Source organism: Orbicella franksi, chromosome 4 (assembly GCF_964199315.1).
Source record: "Orbicella franksi chromosome 4, jaOrbFran1.1, whole genome shotgun sequence".
In the NCBI taxonomy this organism is placed as follows: Eukaryota; Metazoa; Cnidaria; class Anthozoa; order Scleractinia; family Merulinidae; genus Orbicella; species Orbicella franksi.
Window position 1 is genome coordinate 7,807,877 of NC_138148.1, and position 13,687 is coordinate 7,821,563.

Genomic DNA, 13,687 nt, shown 5'->3' on the forward strand with positions numbered 1-13,687 from the left:
TACTTTAGCTGTCAAAGCATCTTTTAGGGTGCACTCGAAGAAATAATAAAGGAAATGCTGTTATTTCCGCTTTTATGTTCAATTTCCTCTGGTCTCTTGAGTCAAGTCTACTAGCGCGGGCTACGTTCCTGAACAGCGGCCGGTAATCAAGTCTATTCCGTTTTAAGTGGTGCCTTTTAGGAGTCGAATAAAGCTCGAGCCTCGCCCTGATTGGTCTGTTTTAAAGGTTTAATTCATATTTTCCGAGAGCATCCCCGAGCTTTTGAATTTCATACGGGAGTTCGTTACCTTTGTTAAATTGCTACATGAAACATCTGGAATAGACTGAGAACAGTTGCACGGACAAAGAATGCGTGAAAATGAGAAATAAAATTACTCATTAAATTTAAATCCAAACAACTCACAGGATGTAATTGAGAGGAATGTTGGCAGCCACATTGCTGCTTTCAGTGACGAAGTCGATGTTCTGCTCGCAGCCGATACAAGCGTGAAACCAGAAGATTAACAAGGCCTGAAACACAAAACAAACATCACTGAATGAGAACTCAACAGGCCTTCCTCCGCTTCTGAGCGCCATTTTGTCGAGTAGACAGCATTTCCAATCTCGACTATCTTTACTAGAACATACTTCCACAACTTACATCATGGAAACTCAAGTTTGCTAGCAAAGATCTTATCTAAGCACGAATTTCCAAAAACATTGCAATAACTACATTTCTCTCAAACGACATAAAAGAAAATCGCAAAGAATATTTTCGTACATACTCTTGTAAATGGACAACTATCTCCGCTATACGTATTCTCCCGGTATTTATAAACACCGACAGTATACAAAAGCTCAAGCAGGTTTTTTAATCTCTGTCTCGCTCACAGGCTTCATCGTTTGATATTTTACCGTTGACGATTCCTGCCCTTTCTCGTTGCCGTGAGGACAGGCGTATGTGATCTTCAAACGGTCACTGGACTCGTTTGGTGGAAAACATTGGTATTCGTGTACAACTCTACTTGTGGACGGAAGTCTAAGTCTATTTCACTGTTAAGGCACTGTGGAAAATGACATGGCTGTCAACGGACATTTAAGGGGAGCAACTTCAATTGAAGACCTTAATGTTTGAGAAATTACCTGTTTATTAGGATGTACAGGAATGTTTGGTTCCGACATCAGCGGATGAAACAGTCGCCATAACTCTGTACAAAACGGTGTGAACTGGAACGGGAGAAAATAGAATTGCAGTTACAATGCATCACAAGTTGTCTTGGTTTAATTTCTGTCCTAACAAGCCTACACGTGCAAGGTTCGGTACAGCAAGACAGGACGGAGAGCTAGAGAGTGTTTCACTGTAGACCTTATTACCAAGGTAATAGCTCTCAAGAGTTTTTTTAGACCTGGTGCCCAGTCCTTCCGCGGATGTTACCGCGCGGCGGCGCGTTGCGTGGATGTTGTCGTGGAGGATGAGAATGATTGAGCTGTCCACGACGGTGACCAAAATCCGCGTCACAGGATTGGCTACGTGGGATTTCTGAAACCGCGAGTGAACTAAAAATAACTTGGAGAGATTTCCTTCGGGATAAGGCCGTTAGCATAAAAAATATGACGCTAAAAAATCGAGAAACGTTTTTTTAATCCTATCTAGAAAGGTAAACCTGAAGAAGAAGAAGACAGATCTATCCAAGACCTTTTTGCTGTTCAAATGTGATGCAAACAGACCAAATCTTGAGCATGTAATGGCATTTTGTGCCATACGGCACTCTTGGGAGTGAGAGGAGTTACGCAGTAATGTAAGGTGATACTGTAACGATTCAAATAACAACAAGGGAGAGATCTCCTACCATTTCCTTCTCGGTTCGTGACACCAGGCAGTAGTTCAACACAGCGAAATAGCTGACAAGCTTTGTGGTGCCATGGATGTTGCGATCTAAAACAAAACAACAACAGTCTCTAACTATGAAAAAAATATATAAATAAATATGAACCTTAATTTACCCTCGGCATTGTTTATAGCACAAAGGCTAGTGGGGCCGAGCATACAACTGAAACAAATAACTGCAATCGAACATAACATTGTTAAGAATCCCTTCTGACCGGGGGCAAACCAGTTGGCGATTTCCAGGCGTGGCCGAGGATTTGAACTCGGGGCTACCGTGAAACAAATCCAGGTAGTAGTCAGAGCGCCGCTGGATTGCGAGTCCAACGCGCTGACCATTCGGTCACGCTGCCTCTTCAGACTGATACAGAAACACATGCCTCTGTGGCAAATATGGCAAACTAACATAAAAAAATGTTTCTTGGTTTTCAAAATTTGTCAAGTTGTCATAAGCTTACTTTTTTGGTAAACACAAGCACAGTTTACGGTCTTATATTGTCTGAATTCCAGAGGTCTTTTCAAAAATAGTCGTACATTCTAAAACGTTCCGTATTACCTGGCACTTCTTCACAAATTTTACAATTGTTCGCTTAATGAGTTAATAGAACTTTACAGTTTTTGTACCAGGTAAGCGAGATGTACAAATTTTACGACTTTTTAGGACTACTGACAACCACAAATTTTATTATTTTCGTAGTCTGTAAAAAATTAACAACCTCCATTCGAGCATGTCCTCAAATCTTTTTTTTTTTTTTTTTTTTTTTTCCAACACTTCTTTACGGACGATTTTCGACAGAGTCTTTACCGTGTTATAAAGTACATGAATTTCTGGGCATATCGCAGAAACTAACGCTTTTTTCAGTGAAGACAAATTGAGAGTATACAATCAAATATACAATTATACACAATTCAGAAGGTACAAACCACAATATTTCCTGGCTCTTGGAAGTAAGTTAAGCAACATCTTGAATATCTGGTCAAAAGAAGACATTAAGGGAATCATTATCAACATGCCGAACAGGTTTCGAGAAAATCAAATGGAATCCAGGATAAAGAAGTTAGAACAAAACACAAGTCATGACGATATTCAGAATGAAATAATCATACTGTACCTCGTGGAGTATGGAGAGAGCATCCTTAATCAACTGAAAAACAGATTTAAAAAAGTCAGAAAATTGCCAGCCAAAACCTAGTTTCAGTGCACGTTAACTGACAGCTTTTCACTACTCATCAGTGCTACGATCAACCCTGAAATTCTCTTCATCGCTTTTGTTACATATTCTACCATTTAAGTTGAGAGAATTTGTCTTTAAGACTGAGCACGTTTCCTAAGATAATTTGGCCCTTCCTTGTCACAAAACACCTACTTGAAGTGAACTTGTTAGAAACATGAGGAGAAGAACCGGTTCACTAAGTGCTTAATTAAAAGTGAAGAATGATCATCGCAGTAATGTGTCGCTCCCAATGTGTGTGTCGCTCCCAATGTGTGGCTTCATAGCTCAGTTGGTAGAGCATCGCAGCGGTATTTCGCGGAGGTCATGGGTTCGAATCTCGTTGCAGCCCTGATTTTTTCAGGCTCCTTTCCAATTGCTTAAATTGGAAAATTTACTGCGATGATCATTCTTCACTTTCATCTACTACCGCAGTTCAAATATGAATTATTTCATATATACTTCACATTAAGTGCTTAATTATAACAGGAGATATTTACCACCATCTCCTTGTGCGGAGCAGAAAAACTTCTTGATCTGAGGAACGTAAAACGGAAAGTGACAGTTAGGTAAAGCTTAGGTCAGCCTAGCGACATAACGACATAACGAGACGTAACGACATAACGACATAATCGTTTATGCCAGTAAAGTGAACATCCAAATAACTACATAAGGAAAAGATCAGTTTTTTTTCCTTATGTAGTTATGTCCATCCTGTTATGTTGCATTATGTCATAATGTCAGGATGTTCACACTGCAATTATAACGGTAGACTGCTGACAGTCTGTTTTTCTCTCGAAATTCTGGTCAGCTGGGGGTTAAGAGGTGAGACGTTTTACCCAAAAGGGGAATCTTTTTTTTCATCTCGCGTTCTTCCCTACTTGTCCATACCGCCCTTGTCCCGCCTTCTTCCCTGCTCGGCCACCGCCATACCGCCCTTTTGCGTTCGCGATGACGAGACACTCGTCTAAGTGACCCTAATAGCGTATAATAAAAAAAAAAAAAAAAAAAAAAAAACCGGCTGCCAGCAGACTATAACAACGAGATAATGTGTTTCTTATGTCGTTATGTTTAAGTCGTTCTGTCGCTAGTGTGAGCTAGGCCTAACAGTTCAGGTTCTAAGGAGAAATGTTGTATACTACACAAAAGATATTCGCTCGTTTCAACTAGGTTTGTGTGGAATTGTAGATCTAAAGTTTCAACAGTTTTAGGACAACTGCACTGACCTGAATCCTTGTCTGAAGTGGTTGTTAGGAACAAGGCTTACAAGCAAGCACGCAGAAGCTGTAGGTACGAAAACAAAAGAAGATAATTTGGACCAAGGAAATACCCTAGAGCGATAGTCTGACTGATCAGACTTTATATTTCATAACAGTAGAGGCAGCAGCACCAGCAGCGAAAGTAAATACGTTTTACGAGCCACTTTAACAGTAAGACCCAAGTCAAACATCGAACTTCAGATAAGACGAACTAAAAAAGGGGTAAAGCTCGACCGTTGGGTCAAACGTCGAACTTGATACGACCAACACGTTCAATCCGCCTGTTTCTAAATTCAGTCGGACGAACTCAGTTGAATCAAACGTTGAACTTACCATAAACTTACTTCGCTCAGTTTAGTTCGTCTCATCTGAAGTTCGGCGTTTGAACTGGGCCTAAGGGTCTCTTATCGTCAAAGAAATGTAGCATTCTTTTGGTGTTTCAGACTTGACGGTTTACTTCATGACGACGGTCGCGTCTTTTTGTATGTTTGTTGTTTTTTTGGTGGGGGGGGGGGGGGGGGAGAGACGGAGTCAGGTGGCACGGTATTTTCGAGAGAGTGGTTGGTATATTATAAGACTTTCGTCGTGGTTATCTAATGACAAAAACTTACCATTTCGAATTCTCAGGCTGTTGTCCGCTATAAGATACTTCTCAACCCATTTGTCCATGTTATCCAAAACCCATTGGTGAGCCTGGAACACAGCAATCAGAATATACAATAAACAACTCAATCTCGTTTCCTGAGGCCGCGATTTCTTTTGGTCAACAAAACAAAATCGAGACATCTGGGAGAAATCGGAAGGTGAGCCAGCATCAGCGGCAGCGGCTACTCTCTCTGCGCATGTTCAGAAACTGTTATTGAACTCAATAGCAAGCATACAATCAAACTGGAACCAGGATTTTCTGGTTCCGGTTTTCGATTTTCCGCTGAGCGTCGGGCGTTCGGCATCGCTGATCGAGACCGCGGACCCTTAGGAAGAGATTGAGGTCTACTTTTAGACGTCTCTCTGGCGGAGAAAAGAACTGGGCGAGCGAAGGCGAACGCGATGATAGCAGATGATATCATCATTCCTGACCATTATTTCGTTGTCTCAGGAAGTAAAAAGAAAGCAAACAAATACCATTCTGTTTTTAGGCGCCATACAAGTCAGCCAGTCTATACAAAGAGCAGCGTTATACTCAGCAGCCTGAGAAAAATAAAACAAAGACATGGAAAGCAAAATAGTCAATAGAGCAAACAAACCACCGTATCTATGATACGGCACAGAACTACCTTAATAAAGGAAAAAGACAAACAAATGAACAAAATGCGATTGATAAGAAGCGCGTTAATTTACTTTTGAGCCAACATTATGAATCTCGTATTAACATTCACTACTTTGTCTATCGATAAATCAATCTTACTTCTTATTTTTACCGCTAAATCAATCGTACTTCACACAGAGAGTGATTTGGCTTGGTGCTACTTTGCTTGGTTCGCTGGGTTTTTTTTTCTGTTGTCATCACAATCTTTTCTGTGCTACTCGCTGTCAACAGGACTTATACATACATACGTTTATTTCACGTCCCCTTGGGGCTTTTCAGCGAAATATATAACAAAACAAAATTAGTTCTATGTTACTAAGAATTAAATTTCAGAAATTTAGATTAAATTTAGACTTATGACTTTTTCTTTCGCCGTACGCCTTCATTTGCAATGATTTTATACTTACTATTCTCTTCGCGATTAAAATACTATCACTTAACAAAAGAATCTCACCTCCCAGATGCGCGCCAGAGTGAGGTTAGTGAAGGATGGCATACCGGGCGGACCCCCCTGCATCTCGGTCAACATGGACAGCAACTTGAAGAATGAATGAGACTGCTACAGGGGGGAGGAGGAATGAACAAGACAAATATAAGTAACAATGTGGCAACAAGATTTCATTGGAATCAAATTAGTAACACAACATTTAACTAACCTCTGGTGGCAGTTTCTGCACTGATGACATTAACAACGAGATTATCTGCGACAAATAAAAAAGAACGATAAGTCAAAGTGCGCTGGACAGCACACTCGAGTAACTTTGCACTCATACTTCTCAAACTCTTCACCAGTTCTCTTCAGGTTAGAAAAACCCTTCACCAGTTGTCACCAGGGTGAAGACACTCTTCGCCAGTTTACTCCAACCTGGAGAGACTGAGGGTAACTGCGAGACTATCTTGGCCAAGAATAAAACCTAACGAACTCAAGCAGGGTTTTAACCTGGACCACTTGATCTGGAGTCCAACAAAGTGAGATTGCAACTCTGCTCTCTAAGTGTATCAAGGTTAAGGTAATATTTTGAAAGATTTAATAGGTTGCTGATTGAAGAAAATTAAAAGCAAAATTAAAAGTCAGTCACTCACGTTTTCTGCTAGCTTCACATTGTATCTACACAAGCTGAATACCAGGTTTGTTGTGTGACGCAGGTTGATGCTGTCTTTGATGGCTTGGAAAAGGAATGGAAATCCCTACAAAACACAAATGACTATTACAAACAGGAGCATTCTTGCGCTGGCTAAACTCGTTGCCCTGAGCTTATGCTGCACATGCCACGCTCAGTGCAAAAAAGACTGACATAAGCGAGTTTCGCGATATTGGTGTTCTTGAATGATTTTAATTGATATAGAATTTAGCGATTTGTTTCGTCGTTTTACGGTTTTCATCTCTTAGTTTATGAAGTCTTTGGGAAGTTATAGAGAACATTCGAAAGACCTTTCGATAAGGATATCAAACACGCCGAATTTCGTGGAAAAAATTATAAACAGAACAAACCACGCTTTGTTCTTTCCAGCGTTTCATACATTACTTCATTTATTGCAGTGCAAGAGAAATTTGCTTCATCAACTTTAAAAATAAGGAGTAACTGAAAACACACTAATACAGCAAGTTCAACAAAATAGAGCTATAAAATATATCATAGTACCTTTCCTCCTGTTAATGCAGCTAAGTCATTTTCTGAGAGATGCAATTGTCTAATAAAAGAATAAAACAAAGGTAAATTGAGGCAGCCGAGTAAAACATTAAACTGCTATCTGATGCCTGGCAGGATTAAAGATGCTGACCAATCCTCGAATACTTTTTGTTGGTTTTCCTAGCTGTTCAGCCAATCAGAGAACAATCAAACATGACTTTTTTTTTGCTACGGAGTTACTTGTTCCCAGTGTCTGTTTGCCGCCCCTCTGAATCAATGGAGCGCAAGAAGTAAGGGCCTAGGAAAGAGGTTACTGTTTCGACATTCTCATTTCTCAAGCCACAGGAAATTGGTTAGAGGAAAGAGTACAGCGCATTTATAACCTCTCAGAAATCTTCCACGGCAATAATCGTTTTACAGCGCGTAAAACCAAGCTCACCTCTCGCCACGGGATTCCTCGACTAACAGCGCCATGACAGAGATCATCTTCTCCAGGGACTCCACGCGATATCTATCTTCTGGGAGAATGGTAACCACCTCTTCGTCATCATCATCATCACCATCATCCTCATCTTCAGTTGTCGAGTCATTCTGAAACGTGTAATTCAGAATCAGTTTTGGCCATAACGACGCAAAACACAAAATTGCCACTTTACTATTTGTCTAATGCTAGAAGTAAGGATTAAGAATTCAGGGCGGGGTTGTTCGAAAGCCGGTTGATGTTAACCCAGAATTAAAAGTTAACTAAAGTATTAATTTTGCTCGGAAAAGAATGTTTTACTGCTTATGTTTTGTGTAGTTTGAAATTATTCAAACTCAAAACAGAGGAACAAACAATATGAAAAGAAAACCTCACCGAAAAGTTACAAAACTCAAATCAAAATTCTCGCTTATCTTGGGTTAGCTTAATCGGGCTTTGAGCAACCCTGCCCTGACCTAGGGAGCAGCATGTAGCTACATTTGAATAGTTTAACTGGTTCACCATTTCACGGCGAAAAGCATTGAGGGAAATTCAGATTCAAACACTCCTCAGGAAATAACTCCGTTTTCTGCATATCCTGTAATGTAACTCGACGCAACATTCCACTGCCGGGTATATAGCCTGCCATTGCCTGATTTCAAGCCGGAAAGGACTAGGTACTAGTCTACAAATTATGGGATTAACAGCTATTGATCCACATAGTCATAAAGTGCAGACCAAGCTTAACAAAATCTCTAAGTTTGGTGCAAATAGTCCCAATAGTAAGCAAAATACAACCATTTGAAAACATCAAAATTTACAAAAAAATGTATGGCCATCCAGATGCTGTGTCCGGATGACCAAATATTTCTGTGTAATTTTGGCGTTCTTAAATGGCTGTATCTCAGTCAAAACTAGCCTGATTAAACACTAAACTTGGGGATTTTGTGAATCTCGGCGTGCTCTTTCTGACTATGTGGATCAATAGTTGCTGATCCCATAATTTACAGACTCGTCCCTAGTCCTTTTCGGCTTGAAATCAGGCAATAGACAAGCCTTCTATCCAAAAGGGAACAGCAATATTCCTTCTCGCTAAATGCCAGGAATCCCGATGTTTTGCGCCGCCATTCATTCGACGCCTTCCATTAGATCACCCTTACCAATTCAGACGCTTTTGTTCCAAGATAGAATCCCACCATCACTGATATGGCGTCCATTTTCAAAAGAAATTCACGCTGTAATAAGAGAAGATAAATTTTCACTTAATTGGTATCACCAGGCGATTACTACAATAGTTTAGGTGACATTCAATTCAGAATTTTAGTATGCAGCTAACAAAACAACGGGGCGCTTAGACAAAGTTGCTGAAGGTCAACAACTAGTTACGGATGTTTGAATGAGAGAAAGTTCCTACGCCAGTGATTGGAAACTGCTTGTTACGTCAATAACAACAATTCTTTTTGTGATACATGCCTCGTCTTTGCCAAGTACAGCAAACTGGTGAATGAACGAGAACACCTCGGAAAGATTCTTGACATAAGCCTTGATGTTCTGTTCCAACTAAAAGCGACAAAGAACACCATGTAAAATGAGACAGAACTGATTTTGAAAGGGAAAGCCTTTTCGGATAACCTTATAAATAAACTACTAATAGATATCGACTCAGATTAAATAAACAGAGAAAGATGAAGAAAAAAGCCATATACATGCTCTAAGGTAAAGCTTGAGGTCAAGTTTAAACAACAGTGAATATTAATCTAAGGCACGTCCGTTGTGTTTGTTTAGTTGTAGTTCTTCAACTTTTTCTAATTAATAATTTTGTCCATTCACATACTATTCATCCCCAAAAAGCTAAGACCTGAGTAAATTTGTCACTTACCAGTCTGAAGACGGCTTTAACAAACCCGCTGACATAAACGAAGTACACCCTCTCGGCTTCTTCAACTTCTCCATCGCTGAAAAAGCCAAAAACATAACTACATCAACGATGGCATCTTCGCCCAATAAATGACACAACCCTTGTGGACCCAGGCATTTCCAACGACAATGACAGAAGAAAGTCACACAAAAAATACCGAGAAAACACAAACCACAGTAAACAAAACGTTTTTGGCCAACAATGAAAGATTTACTACGAAGCTGCACTGGTTCAAATTTAGCAAAGACAAAAAGCTTACTCTTCTGAGCGGGTCACATAGAGAGGCCTCAGGATTTGAATGACATCCAAGCAGAGTCGAGCAAACATCTACGAAAACAAACAAACAAACAAATAAATAAATAAATAAATAAATAACAACAGCTGAAAGCACATCGTGGAAAGTTCACATAGATGAAAAATATGCTGCCTGTTTGTGTACAGGACAGGGATATTTCCTCTGTATATCCTTTGTACGTTTAATCACATTCTTATAAATTTTGAAATAGCGATTTCCCTATAATCACTAGTGCCCCTGATGTTACACATGCAAGATATTATCTATACTCACATGTCGGATACTTTGTATGGGACACTTGACCAGCACCTGAAGCAACCAGTCCTCGCTTGGCAAAGTCTGCAGAAACCACTGACAGACCACAGAAGACTGAGCGTACTGTGTCAACAGAAGGTCTGCCCAGTTCTTTATCAGAAGTTTCTCCTTGGCATGGACAAGAGTTTCCAACAAGAATGACGTCCCTGTGGTTCAAATCAGTTAACTAGTTATACAAGCAATTGATTGATATGCCATTTGAAAGTAGAGTGATCAGAAGTTGTCAAAAAGATGTCAAAAAGTTATCAAAAACTAAGTAAGAACGTCCTTGGTGGCAACGGTAAGGCGCGTAACACCGTAACACTTCATCTATCGCAGAAACTCTCGGCTAAGTGGCAGAGACCCATCCATACCCATACCAGTACCCTTCACCCCACTCATACCCATACCAGTGATGCTTTTATTCCATTCCCCCCACCCCTCCCCCGCATCTTTTGGATCCCCACACAAGCCAAAAGCCTACTTACCCAGTTGGACATTGGAGAGTACGACCTCGTTGGATTCTGGGACCGAAGGTGGAATATTGCTGCATATAAGCCACATGAAATTGAAGTACGTTGTATCAAACACGTGTTTGTCGTGTAAGAACTGGATGTTATCGTGCCATATCCAGTCAGCCAACTCTTGGCTCAACTCGATGTTCGGCGTCTGTGCCAACAAGTCTTTCTCGTTTGGATCACATCGCTCGTAGAAAAGCATGTACGCGCTGTGTGTCTTCTCGAATGAAAAGTCCATGAACTTCTCCGTCACTGCATCGTATGTCTTGGTCTGATCATAAAATAAAAATACAATCAATCAATCAATCAATCGACCAACCAACCAACCAACCAATCAATCACTCAATCAATAGATCACTTCATTATTCTAGATGTAAGTGTTGCCCTAATTAAAGGCACTGTAAATGAAATCATATTTAACTGAAACGCGTTAAGAATCCCAGCTGGTAGAAGGCAGCCACTTGACCACTAAAATGCTGCTGAGAAGTTAATCAGGACGAGAGAGAAGTATTTGAAATAGGGACTTCCAGATTTCAAATCCAGCGCACCTAAGCAATACCTATGGTTACTCATGCTTCACTTTTGAAGAGATAGCCTATCTTAGCTACTTGTGCCCGCACTCTTTCTATTTCTGTACAATCAAAACCTACTTGTTTTCGTGTCATGTGAAATTTGTTTCCTCAAAGAAAAGTATACAGGAAACACTTACTGTCATTTCGCCGCCAAAGCATTCTGACGCTATCTGCGCAGGATCAAATGGCTTCACTTCAGCATCATTGAACAAGAACCACTGATCACGCCCCTGAGGGGAGGACCGGTCAAGGATAAAGCTGTAGTAGTGTCCCCCCTCCGCTGTACCAGTGTGGACTACAACTCCAATCAATTGATACCAGTAATTTAGGTCGAGCTGAGGGTCTAACAGGAAAAACACACAAATCATATCAAATCACTTACATTAGTAGGTTTTTTCACGTTAACCTCCATAGGTTGTTATATAAATAGTGTTTACTGTGAAGGTTCTTAATTTTTGTTTAAAAAAATAACTTGTACTCATGGTTGTGGCCTTTATATTGCCCTTTAACAGTACAGTATTGTGGTCTTATAACACTGCCAGTGCTCTGGCTCGTTTTTGTTACCTTTTATGTATCGCATGTGATGTACTGTATTACAATAAAAAACTCTATATTTTGAAAATAAGAACCTGTATTGAGATTTTAGCCTAGAATGGTTCTTATGTGAAGAGTGCTTACCTGGAAAATTTGAGCTTAACAGGTTCTTAAATCTTGGGTTCTTATACGCGGGTTTTTACTGTATATAGAAATGGTAACAGTTCCATGCCAACCCGAAAGCGCTCCTTACATGCTTTCATCAGTTATTTAGGCTTAATGTGTCATACACGCGAGCAAAATGACTAAAATGCAAAAAAAAAAAAAAAAAAAAAAAAAAATTCCAAGGCAGGGTTGCTTTTACATCTGAATAAAAATCAGCTTTTTGGAAACAAGTTACAAACAGAAATGGTCTTTTGTAGAACTGTTTCTTGAAAATAGAGAGCTTAAACTTCAATTTTACCTTGCTAACGAATAAACGGTGAACATTTCTGCTTTGAAATATGCCTCAAAATTCCGAACTTCCAACCAGCACCCATGCCTTAAGTATGGCAAACATCAGTCCACGATCACATTGTACAACACCGTTCAAAAGCGTACCTTGTTCTTGTTTGTCTCCCATCAGGAAGTCCTCAGTGTATGGCGCCATGTTGAGTTGCAGTGGAAAAGAGAAGTGCGTGTTTACTTTTTCTTTCATCATGGTCACCATGTTGAAGGCATAGCGCATTGTGTTGAAACAAAGGATGCGAGGAAGAACTTGGAAACAAGCCCTACACAAATGGATGATAAGTCGGGAAGAGAATATTATGAAAGGTTGGAACTATCACCTCTGTCAACAACACCTCATTCAAGCTGTCCACTTCACTAGCCCATTAGGCAAACAATGCGATATTGATAAAGATCATAGGCCATTTCCGAGTTAGCTTGAGCCTCTGTTTCAAAACGAGTTTTCGGCAAAACCTTTCATGTGAAAATGAGTTTGATTTGCATGAAAATGAACCTGTGGGCCAAACACGTTTCCATATGAATGGTTTCGCACTAAGACTTGTATTGACACAGAAGTCCAAGGTAACTCGGTTCGGAAGTGGCCTATTCTTCATTTATCTCGTGTCTTGGACAAAGAAAAACTCTGACCCGCCCCCTCCCCCTCCGACAGGAATCGAACTCATGACCTCCCAGATACCTATACAACTTGTTAACGATATTTCATTACTTCTTCCACGCTGGTGATAGACTTATGCTAAATAACGAATCTCTTTACTCGCAGTCAGACTTGGTTCATTTAGATTTCAATTACCTTTTCTCAGCTCTGACTTTCTTTCCGCACTGGGAACAAGTGTACATGTTATCCCCATCCAGTGTGTCTTTGATGGTCACTTCATCAAGAGATTCCTGCCATGTAAAGCAGCAGCATTATAAAGAGAACACACCCGGTAGTACATCTACACGTACTCCAGGCTTAAGCACGTTCCTTTCACAATTTTTGAAACAACACTTTGCTGTCTGGGTTTTACCGCAGGGTTACACTAAGAAGGCGTGAAAAAATCTGCGCAAAGTTTAAGAAATTAGCACGCAACCTTCTACATCACAAAGAGGTGTGACAAAGATGATCTCGATTATGAACAAATTGTTTAACACAAGTAATACGGCATAATGGCATACCCGACACCTCAATAACACGAACGTTAATAAAGAGCCAAAATGACCACTCGAGTGCTTAGGAACACTGCACCCTCGCAATTCTAATGACGTTTTTCTCAAAGACCCCACCTAAATATTTCAGGAATAATTAGAAATTGGCTTGGATTAGACATTCAAGCAAAA

General features: G+C 40.2%; 1 protein-coding gene across 3 annotated transcripts in view; it reads right to left on the minus strand.

Moving 5' to 3' along the window:
• Positions 1 to 13,687, minus strand: part of LOC145484393 (ubiquitin carboxyl-terminal hydrolase 34-like) — a 48,463-nt gene that overhangs the window by 8,369 nt on the left and 26,407 nt on the right. For 2 of the 3 annotated variants that reach the window (XM_081463008.1, XM_081463010.1), the window contains exons 36-58: positions 13,161 to 13,255; positions 12,464 to 12,633; positions 11,467 to 11,672; positions 10,728 to 11,028; positions 10,219 to 10,406; positions 9,910 to 9,977; positions 9,612 to 9,687; positions 9,206 to 9,292; positions 8,893 to 8,967; positions 7,712 to 7,863; positions 7,285 to 7,333; positions 6,725 to 6,829; positions 6,298 to 6,342; positions 6,096 to 6,200; positions 5,458 to 5,523; positions 4,947 to 5,028; positions 4,303 to 4,360; positions 3,577 to 3,613; positions 2,978 to 3,010; positions 2,790 to 2,838; positions 1,831 to 1,916; positions 1,124 to 1,207; positions 405 to 511 (exon numbers count right to left, since the gene is read on the minus strand). In XM_081463008.1, the coding sequence (XP_081319134.1) occupies positions 405 to 511; positions 1,124 to 1,207; positions 1,831 to 1,916; positions 2,790 to 2,838; positions 2,978 to 3,010; positions 3,577 to 3,613; positions 4,303 to 4,360; positions 4,947 to 5,028; positions 5,458 to 5,523; positions 6,096 to 6,200; positions 6,298 to 6,342; positions 6,725 to 6,829; positions 7,285 to 7,333; positions 7,712 to 7,863; positions 8,893 to 8,967; positions 9,206 to 9,292; positions 9,612 to 9,687; positions 9,910 to 9,977; positions 10,219 to 10,406; positions 10,728 to 11,028; positions 11,467 to 11,672; positions 12,464 to 12,633; positions 13,161 to 13,255 (2,324 nt within the window). The remainder of the gene's footprint in view (positions 1 to 404; positions 512 to 1,123; positions 1,208 to 1,830; positions 1,917 to 2,789; positions 2,839 to 2,977; positions 3,011 to 3,576; positions 3,614 to 4,302; positions 4,361 to 4,946; positions 5,029 to 5,457; positions 5,524 to 6,095; positions 6,201 to 6,297; positions 6,343 to 6,724; positions 6,830 to 7,284; positions 7,334 to 7,711; positions 7,864 to 8,892; positions 8,968 to 9,205; positions 9,293 to 9,611; positions 9,688 to 9,909; positions 9,978 to 10,218; positions 10,407 to 10,727; positions 11,029 to 11,466; positions 11,673 to 12,463; positions 12,634 to 13,160; positions 13,256 to 13,687) is intronic. The other variant, XM_081463009.1, reaches the window with a different exon arrangement.